At 48.4% G+C, this 21,747-nt stretch overlaps 1 protein-coding gene across 3 annotated transcripts in view; it reads left to right on the top strand.

The window, feature by feature from the left end:
* Window positions 1-21,747, top strand: part of Rptor (regulatory associated protein of MTOR complex 1) — a 285,695-nt gene that overhangs the window by 198,849 nt on the left and 65,099 nt on the right. For all 3 annotated transcript variants that reach the window (XM_021639555.2, XM_060386278.1, XM_021639564.2), the window contains 3 exons: window positions 4,314-4,415; window positions 7,561-7,644; window positions 8,703-8,813. In XM_021639555.2, coding sequence (XP_021495230.1) covers window positions 4,314-4,415; window positions 7,561-7,644; window positions 8,703-8,813 — 297 coding nt within the window. The remainder of the gene's footprint in view (window positions 1-4,313; window positions 4,416-7,560; window positions 7,645-8,702; window positions 8,814-21,747) is intronic.

The raw sequence follows: 21,747 nt of genomic DNA, 5'->3' as shown, positions 1-21,747 counted from the left end.
CCCTCCGTGCAAAGCAGAATGGCTCTAGGGGCCTGTGCTCTCTGCCTCTTTGGTACAGATGGATATCTGGAAGAGCCGTGAAGACTTTCATCTTGTGCTCATCTCCCTGGGTGGTGGCACACACCTTTATCTCAGCAGGCAGATCTCTGAGTTCAAGGCCAGCATGGTCTGCACAGGGAAACCCTGTCTCTAAACACCATATCTTAGCCCAGACTTAAGTCTTTTTTTCTTTAGATCTTGGCTTTCCTCTGCTTAGGAGATGAGAACTCAGCTCCCTGGATAGCACACTTTGTGTTGTGTTCCACTCAGACTGAGCACTCATGTTCCAGGGCCAGGTATCGTTGCCAAGGATCTCACTACGTTATCTCTAATAACCTCATGAAATCAGTATTCTGCGTTAAGGGAGCATTGAGATGTAGGGGTAGGCAGCTGGACCACGCTCTAGCTTTTTCTTATTTTATCTTTCCACTGTTTTGAATATATAGAATACATAAAAGCCATATGTATCATAAACATATGGCTTGGTGTGTCCTTACCAGCTTAACATACTCTCATACCCAGCCCCCACACCAAGTAGTCAGAAGAGGCTCCTTCCCTTTGGAGCCTTTGCCTATCCACTGCCATGCTTGAGTCCTCTATGGAGTGTGCTTTTTGTTCTGACTACTTCCACCAGCAGTACACTTTTGATATGTTCTGTAAGCTCTTTCCACAGAAGAAAGTAATAGTGTCTACATGCTCCAACATGTTTTCCCATCTCCTGACCAGTGTATGTTTTGAGGGTCAGTTTGTGATCCTGAGTTAGTGCTCACTGACCCAGGCCCACGGGCTCTGCAGCTTGAGACAAAGGGAAAGCCGGTCATACATTGAGTTGGGGAATGCTGACATCTGTAGATTACTGAATCTTTTCATTGTTTAATCAACACAGCTAAATCCTGTTGTGTTTTGTTGTTTTTAAAGGTTTATTATGTATATAGTGTTCTGCCTGCATATATGCCTGCATGCCAGAAGAGGGCACCAGATCTCACTATAGATGGTTGTGAACCCTTATGTGGTTGCTAGGAATTGAACTCAGGACCTCTGGAAGATCAGCCAGTGCTCTTAACTTCTGAGCCATCTCTCCAGCCCCCTGTTATTGTTGATGTTTTGTAAGCGTGTTGTTTACAAGTAGTTTTGTATGTCAGCTTGACCAAATTCACATCTTTGCTATGATAGTTGGCCTACAGTTTACTGGACTCATCTTAAAGCCTTGTTTTCAGACTGGAAGGAAGCCTGGTGTGCATGCAAGTCTTCAGAATTAACAGTTAGAAATGACAGATAGTAAGGAATTATAGCCACATTGAAATTGGTGTTAATCAAGGTAGGAAGAGGGGCCAGGAGGAAGGTACTGGCCATCAGAAGCCTGGGATACTGGCGGAAATAGAAACACTCTGCACGCTCTGTAGACATTCTTGGTGGAGCCATCGTGTCCTCACTGAGCAGACTCAAGTGGCAAGACCCCCAGGCTCAGGTCATCAGGCCCAGCAGAGGGAGAGCAGAAGAGGGCCATGGCCAGCATGGTGACAGTAACCATGGCACTGACATGGCTTGATCAGCTCCTCCACTGAGCAGAGCTCTGCAAGCCTTTGTTCATGGGACCCACCAGAGCAGCTTGTATGCAGTCTGTCCTAGAAGACAGGCCGCGTGCTTACAGCTACATGCCTCAGAGCCTCAGTCTTCCCTGGTTGTTCCCTTCTGGTCTGCTGACAAGGTCACCTGAGAGGCTTAGCCTAGACGCCAGCTCTGAGTCCTCCTGTGGGCCACCTCATGCCATCCTGAGCCAATGTTTTCTCCTTGGCTTTAGCCCCACAGCCAGCACAGGTGTGCTTTTCTTCTCTGCTCCAGTTTAGGTGAGGGAGTTGCGAGTTGTTTGTTTGTAGAAAGGGTCTTGCTGTGTAACCCTGGTAGCCTAGAGCTCACTGTGTAAACCAAGCTGGCATCTCCTGCCTTTGCCTCCCCGTGCTGGGATTACAAGCACATGTTACCACACCTGGCTGAATCGGGAATTGCTGTCTCTTTGCTTGGAATAGTCACTCCACCAGTGGACATCATGACAGTCCATAAACAGAAGCTGACTGGAGAGAGCATGGTTCTCATTCACAGGCGAGCACAGGGATCTCGTGGGTTGTGGGGACAAAGGCACATAATGAGATTTTAAAGGATTGGTGAATGATTCCTACTTGAAAATGAGAAAACCTCTCCAGCATCATAGGTTGCCCCAGATGTAACATTTTTTGTGTGAGCTGATGTCACAGGGCCCCTGTGCCTTTCTAAATGACAGGTGAACTTCAGGACCCTCGTGTGACTGGGCCTTTACTGTGGGACCCAGGCTCCAATGGGCTTCTCAGAGAAGGTGTGCTCCAAGTTGGAGGCACAGCAGTTTCCCTAACTCTCAGGCTCACAGGTACACCTCTTACAGGTGCTGCCTTCTCCCTCAGGCAAAAGAAAAGAGTGCATGGGACCAAGACACTGCTGGATTTTTAACTGTATGACAGCAAGGGTGACACACAGAGTTGGAAACTGCACAGGCCACTGGCCTCTTACTTCACAGTCTTCCCGTCCTGTTGTCACCTTCCCGTCCAAGCCACCCATTCCTGTGGGTCACATATCATTACTGGTAACCTTAGTGTGGGAGCAAAGGGACCTTGGTGGCTCCCTACCAGCCTTTCTGATGATCCTCCAGGACTCTGACTCCATGAGTCTCCATGCTGGCCAGAAAGCCCAAGCCCTACCCTACGGTCAGGCACTGAGTTGTTGGGGTACACCCTGTATTACCTTCGCTCCCTTGTCCACCTTGCCCACACCCATGCAGCTATGGCTTATGGGGCCTTAGAAGCTAGAGCACAGTGTGACTTCAGACAGGCCCTCAGCTCCTCCCGCTCCTCTGCCGTTCCCACATAACTCTCCCCCACCCCCCAGGTCTGCTGCACGGTCCCCTCAGAAACAAAGCAGGCGAGAAAGCCCAGAGCTTCTCACCTGCATCTGAGCACTGCCTTGCAGCCTGCTTTGCCCCTTCTCTTTCCCTGCAGTGCCAGCTTCCTGCTGTGCCCCTCCCTCCATTTCCAGTCCCTTGCCTGGTTCCTTTTCCATCAGTGTTTATATTTCCTCCCAACCCTCCATGCTCTTCCTGCTCTGCTTTTCTCTTCACACACAGCGCCTGCCTGTCCTCCCACTGCAGCTGTCTCCTTCCGTGGTGAATCCCTACTGGAGTCTTCACCTGCTCTCTTCTCGGTCCTTTCCCCCTGTTGTTGTTCTGTCCAGCTAGGCTTGCTGTATCCAGGACAGTTGCTAGTATTTGGGATGACCTCTGTGTCTCTGAAGTAACCCATAGCTGGGTCATAATCTCAGTCCTGCTTGATTCATGTCACGCTAAAGCACGGCTGAGTACATCACTAATCTGCCTTCCAAAGCCGCATAGAATCCTGCTTTCTCTCCAAGACGATTCCCTTCACAGTTTTCTTGGCACATTCTACCTGTCTCTTTGGCCTCTAAGTATTAGAGGCCCAACTCAGTCCCGGGTGCCTTCTCTAAAGCTCGACTTCCAAAAGTAATCAGGCCAAACGTGGTGCACACCGGTAATCTCAGTGCTCTGGAAGCTGAAGAAGGAGGGTGGTGAGCTCCAGTCAAGTGTGGCTATTCAGGGAAACCCTGTTTCTCAAAACAATAAGACTAGTAATAGTAAAGAAATGATGGTGCTAGAGAGTTGGTTCAGTGCTTAAGATGAGCCTAGTGTTCTTGCAAATAGTGTGTTACTCTTGCAGAAGACTTGAGTCCAATTACTTGAGTCTAGTACTCACCTTGGGTGGCTTACAACTGCCTATAACTTGAGCTCTCTCTCTCTCTCTCTCTCTCTCTCTCTCTCTCTCTTTCTCATTCAGTCACTCACACTCTCTCTTTTTCACACACACACAGTAAAAAATAAAATTTTAAAAAGGAAGAAACAAAATCTGTAGCAATAGTTGTAGATTCCTCTCTCTGGCCAAAAGGCAGCTACCCATGTGTTCATCTTCACTCGAGGGCATGAGGGCGCCATATGCACAGTGTGCACCCAGCTTCCTGTTGCCACAGCTTCCCTGCTTGCTGACAGGAATGTATCACCCAAGTGCTCAGGCCACAAGCCTCACACTTCCTCTCCCTCCTGTCCAGGTGTTGACAAAGCCTGTAAGACCTGTTCCCTTCAGCTTTGTCCCTCATGGTTACTGCCCTGTCAGGACTGAGGGGTGAGGGTACTGTACAAAAGCCTGCCTCCCTAACCAGCGCTTTTGCTTTTCCCACAGCACAGCCCATTCTTTGCTGAGCAGCTGACAGCGTTCCAGGTGTGGCTCACAATGGGTGTGGAAAACAGGAGCCCCCCAGAGCAGCTTCCCATTGTCCTGCAGGTCAGTTGCTTCCCTCAGGCTCCTGTCCTGTGCTTCAGGCAGACGGTGCAGCGGTGCCTCACATATGATCTGAAGTCAGTAGATGCTTACGTGCTCCCTGTGGCCTTTTCCTGGCAAAGCCGTTGAGTTCCCTTCTTCCTCTCCCAATTAAATATAAATTGGGATAAATCACTGTTCCCCCTGGCCCCTGCTTACACGTCAGGAATTGATGAAATGCTGCTGCCAACTAGCTTTGCTATGGTGCAGACTCTTGGCACCACCTCCTTCTGTTTAGAAGGATGCGATATGTAAATTTGTCCCATGAAGAAAGGATGAGGCCACCAGGCAGATCCCAACTGGGCCACAGCATTCATTCTCCTGACCAGGACCAGAATGGCACTGATGGATCAGGGGCCATCAGGCCTCCCGTGTGTGGTTCTCTAAGAAACAGCACCTTCTGCGTGTGTCTAATTCATGTACAAACTGGCCTAGTTGTGGGACACCCACTGACTGCCTGCAGACTTTGGTTACTAAAATGGTGTGGGACAGGGATATGAATTGTGGGTTTGCTATCACAGGTAGTGACAAGTCACGAAGTTTGTGTTTTATTAATATGTTTTTGTGGGAGAAACTGGTGAGGTGGGTTGTGACTAAGAAAAGACCTTTTACTCTGGACCAGTGACCCTGTCAGATACCAAGGCTTCTAACTTTTTGTAGAAACCAGAAAAAAAGATTTATCAAGTTGGTTGAGCCCAGGCAGAAGCTGTGGAAATCATGAGGGTACCAACTTGGAAGGGTAGGAAGCCACCCCCACCTCCCCGCCCCTGGAGGAGTAGAGCATAGGCTGGCTCCCAGTGGGTGGTCCAGAACTCTGCACAAGTAGGGCCACCACTCTCCAAAGCACTTATCCAGTTAATTTCCTCCATAAAATGGCCAACCATCTGACTCTACCTGCCCAAGGACTTCAACCTTGCTCCTTCCAAGGAGGGCTGGTGCTTATTCATTAGGGCTGCTAACGACACTGTGATGGACGGCCATCTGTCTTCTCTGGGCTTAAGAGTCTCTACATAGAACATGGTGCCCCCCACCCTCACCCTCCTCCCCGCCCAGAGAACACGGTGCCCCCCACACCAGCCACCCACCGCCCAGAGTCTCTCTCACAGGACAGCCAGCCTGGCAGGCTAAGGTGATTGATTCACCTATTCCAGAACTTGGCTTTCTCCCCATCTAGAGTCCCAGGAATCCCAGCCAGCAAAAATAAGAGGCAAGAAGGAAGAGTGCGTGTAAAATGTTAACAATGGCCTGTTCCTGTTGAAGTGGGAACCTTTACAGAATGACCATGGGTCAAAAGGGAGGTGATGTTATTGTCACTTTTTTCTGACATTATGAAAATAATTGTCACTGCTCCTCTTCCATATGTCTAGATTAGTTTAAAGACCATCCTGGGATTGCAAGGTGAGCTATAAACTATAAGCAAATAACAACAGTAGGACAAAGCCTGCAGAGGTGAGGTGCCCACGTGATTCCAGTTAGTGGCAGCAGCACGGGGGTGGGGGGCTCCTCTGGGTCATTTGACTCACCAACCTGCCTCTCATTGCAGCAGCACAACAGAGTAAAGCTGGTCCTCCCACAGCAGGGCTGCGGTGCCAGGAACATTAATCCAGTTCTTTGGGGTCTGGCAAACAGTCCTTTTGTAAATGGCTTTTATCGACTTTATTTTTCTTGTTCCATTTACAACCCACACTCTCTCAGGGAAAGAGAAGACCTCTAGAGCCAACCTGATGCCAAAACATGGAGCAATGGCTATGAAAAGAACACAAGCCATTGGCCATGTGCTCTTTCAGGCAAGTGTAAGCAACAGGTCCTCTCACACACACACAGCTCCGTCTCCTGGCTAGGCCCAGTGCAACTCAAGGGTGAGCCCTGATGAACAAGGCTGGGGAGTGCAGAGGGGCTCCAGCTTCACACGGCCCACCCTGGCCTCTGCCACTTTGTTACCTTCCTTGCTTTGTCCAGCTCTGTTAGAAGGGAAAAGCATCTTAGTGCAGACGGTGTGATTTTTTTTTTTTTCAGGTCCCTCTTCTCCCATAAGCCATAGTGAATTTCTTCTGCCCAGTAACACAGGCATTGGCTGGTTGGTAGACATGGTGAGAGGGTCCATCAGGCTCTGTTGATGCCGTGCCATATACAGTCACATGGGCATGAGCTCTCCCAGCCAGCCTCAGGATCCTTTCTTCCTGTTAAAACTGACATCAGGAAGGAGGGAGACCATTTTTCAACTGCAGTGTCTTCATGTTTGCCCATGTCTGTGGCCACCATCGCCTTTCAAGAAGCAAGTGTGGGCCTTTCTGGTTTTGTGTGTCTCTGCCTGGGACCCTCCATGATTGCATCCGCTATTCAGGGGATGATTGGGTAGAGTCAGTCCAGATAGAAGAAAGAATATCAGTGTCAAACAAGAAAGTCAGAATGGTTCACAACGCAGAGTCATTCTCTCCCACGGGTGCTGCAGATCATCAGCATTTCCCTGGGCCTGTTTGCTGTCAGGGCCTCGTACTTCAAATATAGTCTGGGCCTAAAAGCGCAAGGCCATTGTCAGCACTTAGGACAGTGCCAGTGTGCCTCGTCCACCCTGTACTCGGTGATAGTGCTGCTCTCACAAGTTCCCGCGTCCCCCGCTAGAGTGGCAGTCCTTGCCCCAGAGCCTCAGTTTCTCTTCATGTCTCAGGCAAAAAGCCTGAGCACTGTTTGTGTGTGATGAAGCGGACTTGGACTGCCTTGACAGGCTCTGTTTCACCTAAAGTTTATGCAGTCACATTTGCTCTTTAGTCCTGTTCTCCAGGAGTGAACAGGAACTCAAAACCTGTGCACTCGCTGTTGTTTGTGATTTCCTGTGTCCGTGATATGAAACAGGAGTTTGGTTCACGGGCGTTTATTAATTTTAGGGAAAGATTTATGTAAGTATGTATGTATCTGGGTCTTCTGTCTGCATGTATGTCTATGCAGCATGTGCACTGCCCACAGTGCAAGGGAGCAGCCCATGTAGAAAAAAGATCCATTGAGTTGTCTTGTCAAACCCCTCCTGGGCCACCAGCTCACACTGGAGCCTTCCTAGAGGGGTGGCAATCAAGTGTCAGTTTTTTCAAGGTTCAATATCTTGTGTTTCCAGGTGCTGCTAAGCCAGGTGCACCGGCTGAGGGCCTTGGACCTGCTGGGACGCTTTTTGGACTTGGGTCCTTGGGCGGTGAGCTTGGTAAGTCACGAGCTTCCTGGTGTAATCCTCTCTTCCTGGTACTTTGGGCTTTTGTCAATGTTTGTCCCACCTATGCCAGACTTTCCACATCAGGAGCCACAGTGGGTGTTTGACTTCCATGGCCTTTTCCAGCCAGGAAGTCTGCACCCTCACACACTGTCCGCACTGTGATTAGGCACAGTTCTAAACTGTTTTGGGTCCTCGGTACAGAATAGAAGTAGAGCCAAGCAGTGGCCATGTTTCCAGCACATAAGTCATAAAGAAATCAAAGGGGCTGAGGGGGCCTGCACACTAAAGGAGTAGACCCTCCCACCAGCCGCAAGGAAAGGTTTAAAATGGGTTAAAAAGAAGGGTTAGTGGGTAAAGTGCTTGTGTGCAAGCTTGAGGGCCTGAGTGCAGCCCACATTGGTGCTGGTGCCTTGACCTGTGACTACTGTGCTGGTGGGGGTGCAGCGTCAGGTAAGTGGGTCCTGAAAAATCATTGGCAGGCAGTCTACTCTTATCAGCAAGTTCCAGCTCTAGTACAAGACATCAGAACATAAGGTAAGGTGGTAGAGGGAAACACACAAGTCAACCTCTGTTTGGCTTCCTATACACACACAAGTGTTCCAGTATACAGGTGTGTACACACAAACATGGTAAATTAAATAAATAAATGAAGTTTAGAACAATACTGATGGAATAATTAAAAAATTTCATATGAATTGGTTATTTCACATTGTAAACAGTAGCTGTTCGTTGTAAGTGACACACAGAGAAATGACCTACATAGGGTCTGCTACAGAGGCCATGGGATGAGTAGGTTAGCAGTCTTCACATTTTTATTAACTAAATATTGTCATCAATGAGTGATCATTGGGAGGGGAGCCTAAAAATAGGAAGAATAACATGAAAGGAGGAAAGAGAAAAGTCTAAAATTGGGCAGAAGAATCCAACAGTGGTTCCTCCAGCTTGTCAGAGGAAAGGTCAGTAATGCTGGCAACTTGAAAAGCGAAATGGGACAAGCCAGCGCCACCAGGAAGGGAGCCTCATGGCTGTGCTGATTCTTTTACCTCCAGGCCCTGTCGGTGGGCATCTTCCCCTATGTGCTGAAGCTGCTTCAGAGCTCGGCCCGAGAGTTGAGGCCACTCCTTGTCTTCATCTGGGCCAAAATCCTCGCTGTGGACAGTGTGAGTAACCTTCATCACCCTCAAGGGTGGGAAGCCATGCTCTCTCTGCCTGTGGACCCTGAGCTGCCTCATCCCACCTGACAGTGGCTAGGTGGGATTGGCCACTCTTCTGAGTCCATCCCATTCCCTCCACCCCCACCCTCCCAGACGTGTGTGGCTGCAGTCTTCGGCTGTGGTCCTTCCCAGGTCTTCTCTTACAGACTTGAGTAAAATTCTCCTCTGACATCTAGTGACCAGCCCAGCCCTAGTCTCTGCCAGTTGCCAGATCGCCTTTCTGTCTCCTGTGTATCCCCTGGCACCTACAGTCTGACTACGCCCTGATCATTCCTAAGGTCATTCTCTGTGTTCCTGACAGTGGCAGCAAGTGGCCCTGAGCCCAGCCTGCCTCCACCCTCATAGCTCTGTCCTGCCACACCCTTCTTTTCTTGTTCCTAAACATGCTAGTGCTGGTGTTAAAGCCCAGCCCACCACCCATCCTGTTTTACCCATACTTCCTGTAGCCTTGGCTAGACCTTAATGGCCCTTCATTAAAGGTGATTTCCCAGCCCCAACACTGTGCAGGTGCATCATGTTCAGCTCCTCACATCTCTGGCTCTGCAGCCATTTGTCCCCTCTACAAAGTTCAGTGCTGCCTGTACTCAGAGCTTTATGCTAAGGTCTGTAGGTTTCAAAGAGGTTAGTTGTCCCTACCCTGGACCTCAGAATGCTCATGAACATGACATAAGTGAACAGCCCACTGATCCTGTGAGTGAGCCTACATGTGTACCTTGATAGCAAGGATGGTTTGGGACTGTGTCAGAGAGCTGGAAGCTGACACTTCAAGCAAGCAAGGGACAGCAGAAAGATCCAGAGGACTGTGAAGAGGGCAGAGGATGAAGCCTTTGGATGTGTGTGGCAGGCTATGGGGCAGAGAACCCTAAGAACTAAACTCTGCTTTCCGAGATGGGCCCAATGTGAAGTAGCTCATAGGAGGAGGTATATGGAAAGAAGGTTCTCCCTGAAGGAGGGCAGCCAAGGTACATGCAGGGGATGGGTCATGAGGAAGACTACACCAGCAGCCAGGCAGGCAGCATCTCATTCAGACCCCACCAGTCGACCTGGTAATGAAACTATGGCACAAGATGGGCTGCCCTGAGCAGTCAGGTTTTGGCCCAGCTAGCGGTCATAATCTGTGAGATCCTTGAGAGAACATGTGAACAGCAGTGCAAGGTACCCAGAGGGAGCCCAGGGGACTCCTCTTCCGGGCAGCACCAGGCAAGGGCAAACTCAGAGGAAGTTCCAGAGGTGTTGGCATCAAAGATGAATGCCACCCTCTGCAGGTTTGTGGATGACCAAGTGTCTGGGGAAGGCCTCCGTGGTTTCAGGCTGCATTCCAGAGGGGTATAGTGTGATTCCCAGGTGGGATTGGAACCAGCTTAGCAGAGGGAGCAGGTGGAACTGATGTGTGGTCGGGCTGCTTAAGGAGTTGGCAGGCAGGGAGGGAGCTGAGGAGGGTACCACAGCAGTCACCAACTCTCCTTTTTTGCTTGCTTCTGAGACAGGCTAGGATTTGGAGTCAGTCCTTTCCCAAGGTCACATATCAGATATCCTGCATATCAGATATTTACATTATGATTTGTAGTAGTAGCAAGTTTACAGTTATGAAGTAACAAGTAATTTTGTGGTTGAACGTCATCACGTCATGAACTGTGTTAAAGGGTGTGCAGCATTAGGGAGGTTGAGAACCACTGCTACAGAAGAATCAAGTCCGTTTCCAACTAGGCTTCAGCCGGCTTCTGTGCATGTCGTCATGGGTGTGTTTGTGTGTGCAGCACTGCACAAGCTTTGTGCAGGAAGAGTCCGTGCTCCTACATCAACCTCGGGAAATGATCAGGACTTTGCACCTCAGATAAGAAAATACAGGAGTGAACAGAGTCATGTTTCTGATTATGACAAGCAGAGTGTGATGGCCTGAGGCTGTGTCTGGGTCCAACTGTGAGGCAAGAAGACAATGTCCCTGCAAGTCCAGGAAAGGCCATGGTCTGGCTGTGCTGTAGGTCGTTGTTTCCCTTGAGGCAGTGGAGAACAGAGTGGGTGGCAAAGGATAACCTTGAATTCCTGGTCATCCTGCCTTCGTCTCCCCAGTGCTGGGATTGTAGGTGCGCAGTGATGGGAGTAGAATCTGGGGTTTCACGCATGCTGGGTAAGCATTTTACCAGCTGAGCCACATCCTCAACCTCTCCCCAGGGGCTCCTTGTCCCTAGCCACCGAAGTTGACACTGTGCCATGGTGTGCCCAGCAGCTGGCCTGAGGACTATAGGTGCCACATCCCATCATGTACCCATTGTCTGCCCAGTGTGCCACTACATAGTTCCTTTCTCTTGTCATCTCTCAGCCCAGACTCCCCTGTCCTTTCTTGCTACAGCTCCCCTAGGCACCTGCTCAGCCCTCCGATAGTCACCTCCACTCTCAGCCAGGCACATCATCATGGGCCTGATGCTCATCTCCCTGAGTAAGTGCTCCTTGACAGCTTCAGTGTGACGGAGGCTGTATGAGGGCGTTTTCCATGCGAAAGTCACATGCACTGTTGTGGCGCCATCTCCACTGCCTGTTCTAGTTCAGCCTTGGACCTTTATTGATACTTCCTGGTCTTGTGCAGCAAACAGTTGATTATCTATCAGCTTTGTGATGTCTCTATAGTCTTGGACTATCTCTGTAGACAGCCAGCCTGGTGCATCTCCAGCATCTCCAGGTTTTTTTGGGTACAGTCCCCCAGCACCCTCGTGCACTGCTGGACAGTTGCCATGCTGTAGACATCCTAGGTAGCTCCTGCTTTTTTGAGTCTTCTTGCTGGGACACTTCTCCTGCCTTGGCTCCTCTGGGGTGAACTTGACTCTTTCTGGCCTCATTCTCCCAGCTGTGAGTGCTGCTCCTCTGTACTCTGTAATAACCAGATATTACATATTTAGCCATGTAGTCACCTCTCCTATCTGTTAAAGGCAATGTGGCCACAGCACTGAGTTAGGGTTAAAGGACAGAGGTGGGCCCTTGCCTTGCATTTGTCTCAGTTACCCTCTTCCCTCTCTGGGATGTCACTGGCTCTCTGGACATCCTGAAATATGTCTGGGCTTTTTCACCTTGAGCAGCAAAAATGTAAACATCAGGACCATGACCTGGAAAGCTCTGTTGTGAATTTCAGTGTAATGGGGTCCTCCAGAGAACAGCTTACCTGTGCCACTGAAATATGTTCTTGATAAACTGGAAGCTTGCTTTTGTGGCTCACAGGGCCCATACTTTTTGATCATTTCTATTTTACCCTTACTCAGATTCACTGAGAGGCCACCTTACATAAACACAAGGCTTTTCTCAGGAACTTGTTTTCCAATAGCTTTTCTTCTACCCCATTATCTTCATCCTGTATATCAGTGTGTTTAGAATTGGCAGCATTACTTGGTATTTGGCCATGAAGCCACAGGAAAGGCCCCTAGGGGTCTGCTATGCAGCAGAGCAAAGGTTAGCATTTCCAGGGACATTTCCTAACAGTGCTTCACCATAATGATGGTCACTGAAGTTATAGTCGGCCCCCATGGTCCAGGCAGTAGAGAGTGGTGTTTCTCTCCTGGACACACTGGTGTTTCCTTGTGCCCTGGGGCTGTGGTCAGCTGTGAGCACAGATGCAGTGTTCTGAGCAGATACAGCCTTGGCTCACACTGCCACATGCTGAAGGCTGTGTGATACAGTGCTCAGCTGGAAATGCCCTTGTCTGCAATGTTCTTGTGACTGCCTGCAGGCACTAGGGACCATCCTGTGAGTTAATTTCCTAACCAGCTTTTTGCACCTGTTTATTTAACAGCAGTCATCTTGCTGAGGGACATACTGAAATGTTTCCAGTTGAAACTGAACCTCATTTCCTCATCTTTCCTTCTTTTACTAACTTTGGCCATAATTCTGAGAGACAAAAACAAAACAAAACAAAAAAACCTTGAATGTATATTTAAGCAGCCTCTCCTTCCTTCCTCACATCCGCCTTGCCATATAGTTGCCTCCCTGCTCCCCACCAAGCTCGAAGTGCCCCAGGTGGTTCCGAGTGTGCCACTGTGAGGGCCCATAGTCTGTAGTGCTCTACAGATGAAGTGACCTATGGTCCACTAGTACATAATCAGTACAGATTAGATGCCCTGTGGCCTGGAACACAAAGCACTCTACAGATGTGGTGCCTGATGGGTAGAGGCAAGCCTTTTGCCATCTTCCTTCATTGCTGTGCTGCAGGCATGCTCTGGAGATCAGAGAAGAACAGTGTCTACTGAGGCTCGACTGTGCTACAGGCTTATCAGGGTTCTTCCTCCCAGGTATCTGAGGAGCACTATTGTGTGCCACTCTCCTCTAGTCTTGGAGGACCCAAGCACAGGGCAGGAGTCCTCCAGCCCATAAGGTGGGTTCAGAGCTGAAGAGACGGCAGCTCTTCCAAACGACCCAAGTTTTTAGTTCCCAGCACCCATGTCAGGTAGTTCACAACTACTTGTAATTCCAGCTCCAAGGGATCAGGCACCCTCTTCTGGCCTCCCATATTTATATGGGAACTGTGGGTGTGTGCACACACAAACACACAGAGTAAAAATTTTGGTGGGGGGTGGAGGGGAAGTGGGCAAAAGAGAAGCAGGAGATCTGGGAAGAACGCTATAAAAAATTACATTCCCCTTGACTGAGGGGCAGTGCATATTACAGCGACGCCCCTGAACAGGGAGAGCCTCCACAGAGCCTTGTTCAGAGCCCCAGAGTCTGTCCTTGTGCCGTGTTATTCTACCGTGTCACTGTTGTCAAATGACCCAGCAGGTGACAAGCCAGGAAATAAGACCTGTAATGAGAAGAAAATGGATCCCTGGAAATCTGTTCAAAGCTGTCACAGGTCTCCATCCTGGCACACAGGGACAGAGCAGAGGTAGATGTGTGCTCTGCCCAGGAGGAGAATCAGCAGACACTTGTCTAGAAATGAAAGCACATTGGCGGTCAGCAGTGAGTTCTGCCCACAGAAGAAAGTACTGATGGGATTACATGAGAAAGGAAGCTCTGGAAATCTGAGGAGTGTCATGGAGCCATGCAGCAACTGCAGAAGTTGCCACACAGGTTATATTTGGCCTCTTGAGGGACATAGAAAGAGTGGAAGTGGCTGCTAAACACTTTTTTAGTTTCAGTGATGATAAAGCACAGGTCCAGGACACTCAGCACAGCCAGCCACATGAAGTAGGAAGATTGCACCGACCACCCCGTGACCAGAGGGCTACAGCAGTGCAGCCAGTAAGAAAAAGCAACAGGCGGGCAGAGTTTAGGACCAAAGCAGACTTCAAAGCCAAGTTGTGAGAATGGGAAAAGCTGAGCACACAGCAGCATCCTCTAAGCTCTGCAGAAAACTCTTGTCAACTTGAAACAAAGCAGAAACGTGAAGGCACACGGAGAAGATCCCCGAGCATCACACAGGGTGAGTGCTGTGTGCATGCCTGGGATTTTCTTCCCTGACATCTCACTTAGAAAGATCATTGTTTGAACATTAATAAAAAGTATACCCTGGAGATCACAGCATGTGGAAGAAGCTGTGTTAGGTCAGTAACTGGGGTATGCACAGGCTAAACACCACTGTTAAAGGGGCTAAATGGCTAAATTTGATGTCAGCTTAATTGGATTAGGAATTAACTAGAGCCAGGAGTGGTGAGGATTGTTAATGCCAGCATTTGGAAGGCAGAGGCAGGTGATCTCTGTCTACATAGTTTCAGGACAGATAGCGCCTTCTCAAACAGCAGCAGAAGAAACACCTCAGACTGTGATGAGGCATACCTTGGACTCTCTTTAACTGGAAGGGATTAGTTGGGGAAGAAAGACCTGCTCTTAATGTTGGCCATGGTGTGCTCTAGTGAGGAGTCCCAGACCAAAGAGAAGGGGAAACAGAGAGCTGGCAGGTCTCTCTTTCCTTTGCTCCAAGCAGCACGGCCTTCCACCACGATGGCTGCCCCAGATACCTCCCCTAGGCAGCTTCACATCAAAGCAGTAAGAAATGTAGCTGACGCAGGAGGGGGTTGTCTGATCAGGCGGAAAGGAAGTTAAAGCTATGTGGCAATAAAAGGACACAGGTGGATTGAGAGTAACAGCTAGGAAGGATGTGCCAGGCTGCCGTGGAGTCAGAAGACGGCTGCGCAGCTTGTGGTCAGAACTTGTGCTAACTACACGTGGCTGGGAGAAGAGGGATGAAAGGAATCTTCCTCTTCCTTGGCTCTTTGAAGCGGTCTGTGTCACCTGCATGTAGCCTGTTAAAGGTGGTGAACAGGACCTGTACAGGGGACAAGGCCCTGGGTTCCATTTCTAGCACCCCCAAACAACAAACAGATAACATTCCATAAGCAGCTCTTATGATACCGCAGGTATTAAAGGCAGCTAAGGTAACTGTTGCTGGGATGAAACAGCCAGTGCGCAGCTTGTAGTCAGGATGCTGTATGGTGACGAAAGTTCTCCAGTGCCCTTGGACGGCTCGTGGAGAGCATGTCAGGTAGGAGTGTGGCTCCCTGATGGCTAGAATTGCAGTTGGAGTGTTCCTTGATAATGTACAGAATCAGTAAGTAGAATCAGTAAGTGGAGAAAAAAATGTGACGGTGTCTCCCGGCTGGCCCCTCAAGCAAGGTGTGCGCTCTTCTCTAGTGAGAGGCCACAAGGTATGGACACGAAATCACACAAAGGCTCTGGGGTGGGTAGGATGGCACTCTATATCAGTGAGCATAGGTGTTCATACATATGTGTGTACGCACATGTGGGGCCAGATGGTGACATTAAGCTGGTTCATTAACTCTGCAACTCACCAGTTGGCTGTGCTAGCTGGCCAGCCAGCTCAGAGCCCTGCAGTCTCTGCCCTCCTCACATAGCTCCTGTGAGTGCTAAGGTTACGCATGCACAGTGCTGTGCCCGACACTCACTCGGGTGCTGGGCTCCGGTCCTCACGCCTGTATAGCACCTTGACTGCTAAGCATCTCTCTGGTCCCCACATACACAATAAAGTAGAAAATGGGTAAGATTAATAAGCAAGATAATAATAACATTTACAATTTAATATAATACACGTAATTATAATTATGAAATACAATTTTGATAAGCTTTTCAAAGAGGAAGTCTTTTGTGGGGGGGGTTCATTGTTCCTGGAGGTACGGCATGGGTGGACAGAGCAAGCTCCTCCTCCAGTTCCTAATTCTAGAAGTCCTAAATCCAAAAATATATCATCCTCAGGTAGAGGACGGATCAGATATTAAACACGTTTGATCTTTGCTAAAAGGCCAAGAAGCGATGAGGACGAAGTCTTTGTTTTTTGATGCTGGGTCTCACTAAGGTAGCTCTTGCTGGCCTGGGATTCACTACATAGACCAGGCTGGCCTCAAAAAAAGAAGTGTTGATTTTGGTTTGGTTTTAAATTTTTTTCCCCATCAAATAAAAACTGAAGAGTCTTCGGGACACAACTAAGCAGTGCTGAGGGTCCCTGACCACTTTCGGGAAAGAGGGAGACTCAGATCATGGCCTCAGCTTCTACCTAGGATGTTAGTGAAAGAAAAGCACAGGAGAAAGGGAGAGTGCAGACAGAGTAGGAGCTGGTCCAATGGAAAAAAAATGGCAACCCCTATGGAGACACACTGGTAAAGTCAAGGAACTGTCACCCAGATTGGGAAGGAAACATAGAAAGAATGTCTGGAATCTGGATCATCGAGTGATAGCACAAATGGTTCTGAAAGAAGGAGAGGTAAATATTGTGAATGACCTTGACAGACAGGCTTATTCCTGACTGACACAGAAGGCTTGCTGAAGAAGAAACAGATGAGCCCGGGAGCTCTCTATCGAAGAATGCCACAAGTCCAGATGGTTTCCGTGGAGAGTTCCAAACATTAAGGAAGAGGCCTATGGTTAGCAGTACACCCCTTTCCGTATTGCTCTGTGAGATAAGTAACACTCTGGAACCAAAACAACGAGACTAACACAACACAAGAAACCTATAGACCTTGTGAATACACATACAGAAATCCTAAATAGAAAATCTCACAAAAACATCAATATGCGGGCTGGGGTATAGCTCAGTTGCTAAAGTGCGTACCATGAAAGCATGAGGGTGTGAATCTGACCCCAGCACCCCGTGACAGCTGAGCACATCCTGGAGTTCAGTGCTGCTGGCAGAGACAAGCAGGTTCCTGCAGCTCTCTGTCCAACCGTTCCAGCCAGCTGCTGAGCCCCAGGTTCAGTGGAAACCAAGGGAGACAGCTCATGTCAGCCCCTGCCTCCACATTCACTGTCAGGGATGGCGCTCTACACTCCCCTTCCTCCTCCATTTTCATTTCCCTCCCCCTTCCTCCTCTCTCTCCCTCCCTCCCCTCCGTAATATAAATAGACTGCATCAAGGCTCAGTAGGTTTTCTTTCACTATTATGAAGGTGAGTTGTAATTGTCAACCTGGCAGTCTTAGAGCAGTGATTCTCAACCTGTGGGTCATGACCCCTTTGGAAGGTACATGTCAGCCTGCATGTCAGGTATTTATATTACATTACAATTTATAACAGTAACAAAATTGCAGTTATGAATTAGCAACAAAATAATTTTGTGGTTGAGGATCATCACAACATGAGGAACTGTGTTAAAGGGCATTACCAAGAGTGAGAACCGCTGATGAGAATCAACTAGGAAGAGAGTCTCAGGAGTTGTCTGGATCAGGTTGGCTTATGGTACGTCTGAGAGAGGTTGTCTTTGCCATATTAACTGTGTGGGATAGCGGAGCCCACAGCCCACCATTCTCTGGGAGTGGGTCCTGCGTAAGGACAGAGGCCAGGAGCTGGGCGGGAAGCATGCACGTGTTCATTCCCTCTCTGCTCCTGACTGATATGACAGCTGCTGCAGTTCCTACCTGGACCTCCCCACAGTGATGAAGCCAAATAAAATCCTTTCCCTTAAATTTCTTTGTCAGGGTGTTTAACCACAGCAGCAGAAATTAAACTAAGACAACAATTAAAAGTAAATGTATTGACCATATTAACAAAAGAAGAAAGAGCCATATATAACCTGAACACTTCGGCAAAACTTTTAATTGGTTTCCAGTACCCACATCAGGTGGCTCATTAGCATCTATAACTCTAGCTCCTAGAGGATGTGACACCCTCTTCTGGCCTCCAAGGGCACAAGCACACATATACACATAAATAAACAATAAAAAGGTTTACTTGAGCTATGGTGGTATACATCTTTGGTCCGCTCAGGAGGCAGAAGCAGGCAGATCTCTGAGTTTGAGGCCAGCCTGGTCTACAGAACAAGTTCCAGGACAGCCAGCACCACACAGAAAAACAAAGCAAAACAAAATTAAATAGATAAAATGATAAAAGAGAAAAGAATAAAAACTAGCAATGGAGGGGAACCTTCTTGACTTTGACAACCCCTACATGCAAGAACTTCACAGACACCATGGCCCATCATAATGAAAGACCAATGCTGAGAAGAAATAGGACCAGGGCCCCTGTTCTCCCTGATTGCCTTCATTGTTGTGCTGCAAGTTCTCAGCTCTACAAAGCAGGAAGGAAAAAGGACCTCTTGAGTCAAACAAGAGAAGGTGTTACTATCTTTGTGATCAAGTAGCATGTTGTAATCTGAATCTATTTTCAAACCTCTGCAGAACTTGGGAAAATGTTACAAAGTTTGTTGGTTATGATATCAATGTACAGAAAAATCAGTTTATCTCTTAATATCATTAATCAACAATTAGAAGTTGAAATTAAAATAAGGATGTCATGAATTCATAAACATGAAATAACAGCAACCACTGACAAAAGATAACAAAAGATCTACACATTGAACACTGCAGATATTAGTGCGAGGAGTTAGGAAAATCTAAGTCTACAGAGAACAGTCCGTGTCCAACACCCTGACTCCAAAATCCAGATGGAAATGGGCAAAGGACCCACACTGACCAAAGCTATCTTGAAATTAGACAAAGCTTCTAGATTGCTATGCATTCAATAAATGAGTCTAGATTTCGACTCAAATTCAAGACTTAGTTTACATCTATAGTACTAAAAGCTTAATGGCATCAGAGTACACTGATAAGGAATAGAATAAAGCCAGCAAATAGCCCCACACGGGGAAGAATCGATTTCAACAAAGGCTCAAGAACTAGTCGGTGGAGAACAGGCATCTTCTTGGCCACTGAGCAGTTGGACATCCATGTGCCAAAAACTGGACCTTATTTTAAAAAATTATGGGGCTGGAGAGGTGGCTCAGAGGTTAAGAGCCCTGGCTGCTTTTCCAGAAGTCCTGAGTTCAATTCCCAGCACCACATGGTGGCTCAAAACCATCTGTAATGGGATCTGGTGCTGTCTTCTGGCCTGCAGGTGTGCATACAGGCAGAACATTGTATACATAATAAATAAATAAATATTTTTTAAAATTACATCAAGATAGATCCTAGACTGAGTGTAAGACTCGGTACTATAAAACTTGTAGAAGAGTGCATAAAAGAACTGACCACTGGAGAAGCTGAGATTGTTTTCATACAAAACCACAAAGTAATGGTCTTCAGGAAGGTGAGGTGTCTACTGTGTGCAGACTGCATGAACAGACAGGCCACAGGTGAGCGTGGACAGAAGCTTTTCAAAGTTTCAGTTATGTTTAGGGGTAGAGGACAGCTTGCAGGCATTACCTGTCATGTTGTTCCCGGGATCAAAGTTACCTCAGCTTATCAGACTTGGCCCAGGTGCCCGTGTCCAGCAGTTCCGCCCTGAGTTCTTGTCACACAAAGACTTGGATCATGATGTCTATAGTGGCTTCTTGGAAGCTGGGGCTGACAGACTGTTGCTGTCCCCAGCCTCTCAAGCACTGGAGTCACCAGAGCTGGTTGCCACACCAAGCTGAGTCAACTTACCTATAGTTGCTAATCATCAATTTAAAAACAAAGCATGGTGCTCACCCCAACATAACCGTTCTGCTTGAAAGATGCCTGTAATAAGGATGTGTGCTGTGTGGCTCCATGTGTTTGAAACTGCAGACGGTGTGTGCTTCTCTGTAGTCAGGGGAGGCAAACCAGGTACAGGATGGGAGGGGCGGGGGAGGATTTGCAAGGGACAGGAACATGTGTCCTTTGTAGAGGCTGGAATCAGCCTTGATGGCGTTGACGGCTTCACAGGGTGCATGTACCCTGGGTTTGTTGTTGTTCTGAACATTAAGTCATATCTTGGACACTCTGTACGCCCAGTGATGTGGCTTAAGGTTTGGATTTCAGGCAGTCTACAGTGACCTGTATTTCTTGATTTTCAAACAAAAAGTGGTCTTGCTTTCTTTATTAAGACTGATGCTGCAAGGTGACCTAACACTGCCCTAGAATTGACCCTAGACCAAAGCCAGAGGCCATGACATGCAGCTGAATGTGAACATAGTACTGTCCCTGAGAAGTCACTGGGTGAGAAGGGTTTGAGGTTATGGAAGAAAATGCCCTTGGCGGGGGGGTGGGGGGGGGGGTGGTGCAGAGGCCAGAAGTTGGTGTTAGGTCAAGGTCAGGGTTAGAGCTAGGTTGGTATTCCCTCAATTATCATATCATGTGTGTTCTATCTCATCTTGTTCCCTCCTCATCTTGTGGGTCCTTTCTATCTTCCTGACACTCTGGATTAAGCAAACAACCCAAAAACTTGAAGCTGAGATCCACTTGTGAGAGAATCCATGCCTGTTTGGTTTTAATAAGTTCCCCGAGTTGTTGTTATCATCTGTCTCTCTGCTAATTAACAAGAATAAGGGAGGGGAGGCAGTTAATTAAGGACTGTGTAAGCTGGGTTCCAGCTAATTGAGGGTTTTTTCATCAACAGAATTAATGTGCAATTCAGGCAGACCTTCCAAATTACAGTTAATAAAGTTTTATTTATAGCCCCACTGGGGAACATCAAGGGCACAATGTCAAGGAATGTGGGGAAACGCTCTGTTGGTACTGTTAGGATAGTCCAAAGTCAGACATACAAAGAGGCTTACCCTGTGTGCACACTACCCAGTCCTCAGGAAGGACTCCCATGGAACAAGACCACTGGGAAAGAGGCAGGACTTTCTTCCTTCAGCCTCTGGTCTCTGTGTCCTTTGCAGTCTCCCAGGGTCTGCTGTCTCTGCAAACTGATTTTTCTCTGAGTAAATTTGATCAGGCACTCGGCTTCGCCTCCTCCCTGTCTGCACATTTTGCCTCTTCACACACACAAAGCTCTGCTGAAGGAGAGTTCAAGGCCAGCCTTCTCCCTGTCAGTTGGAGCCTCATGTTCCAAGCTCAAGCACTATGGAGCATCCACCCTGGGCTGGCCCACAGTGGGGCTCCTCCTGGGCCCACTCTTGTGTCCAGAAACCCATGCTTCTTGTCTGCTAAGCTTAAGGTTTGATGCTGATAGGGATTAAACCTTTGCTTTGAGAGATAGTTCTCGATTTACAAAACCTGAGATGATAGTGGATTTTGTTTTCGTAAACCCTACCCCAGTTTTCTCTGTCTGAGGCATGCTAGTGGACGTTTGTCACCAGTGACACCTGTGTCTGTGCCTAACCAGCAGCTGCACCATCTAGACACCCATCTTACCTCAGGGCTTCTCTGTTCAGGGGGCGGGACCTAGACTCCTCCCCAGCCTACTCCACTTCTCCCTCAGCCCATCACACCTCTGATGACCATGCCAGCATGGGGCATGCCTCCCAGGTCTGCACACCTCCTTCTAGGCTGTTCTGTACGTTTTTCTCAGGACTCAGCTGGGTGATGACAGGCTTGGGGTGTAGAAGACAGATGAGTGCCCTTCTCTCACGTGGGCCTTGAAGGTTTCTCTCTTCATAGTCACGGCTTCATGCCCCAGCCTTACTGTGCTCAGGAAAGCAGTTTGGGGGTGGGGATGCTTGGGTTTCCTTACTCACTTCTATTGTGTTTAGGATCCGAACGTGGATTTGTG

The sequence above is a fragment of the Meriones unguiculatus genome, chromosome 7, assembly GCF_030254825.1.
Source record: "Meriones unguiculatus strain TT.TT164.6M chromosome 7, Bangor_MerUng_6.1, whole genome shotgun sequence".
In the NCBI taxonomy this organism is placed as follows: Eukaryota; Metazoa; Chordata; class Mammalia; order Rodentia; family Muridae; genus Meriones; species Meriones unguiculatus.
This window is presented reverse-complemented; position numbering and strand designations above follow the sequence as displayed.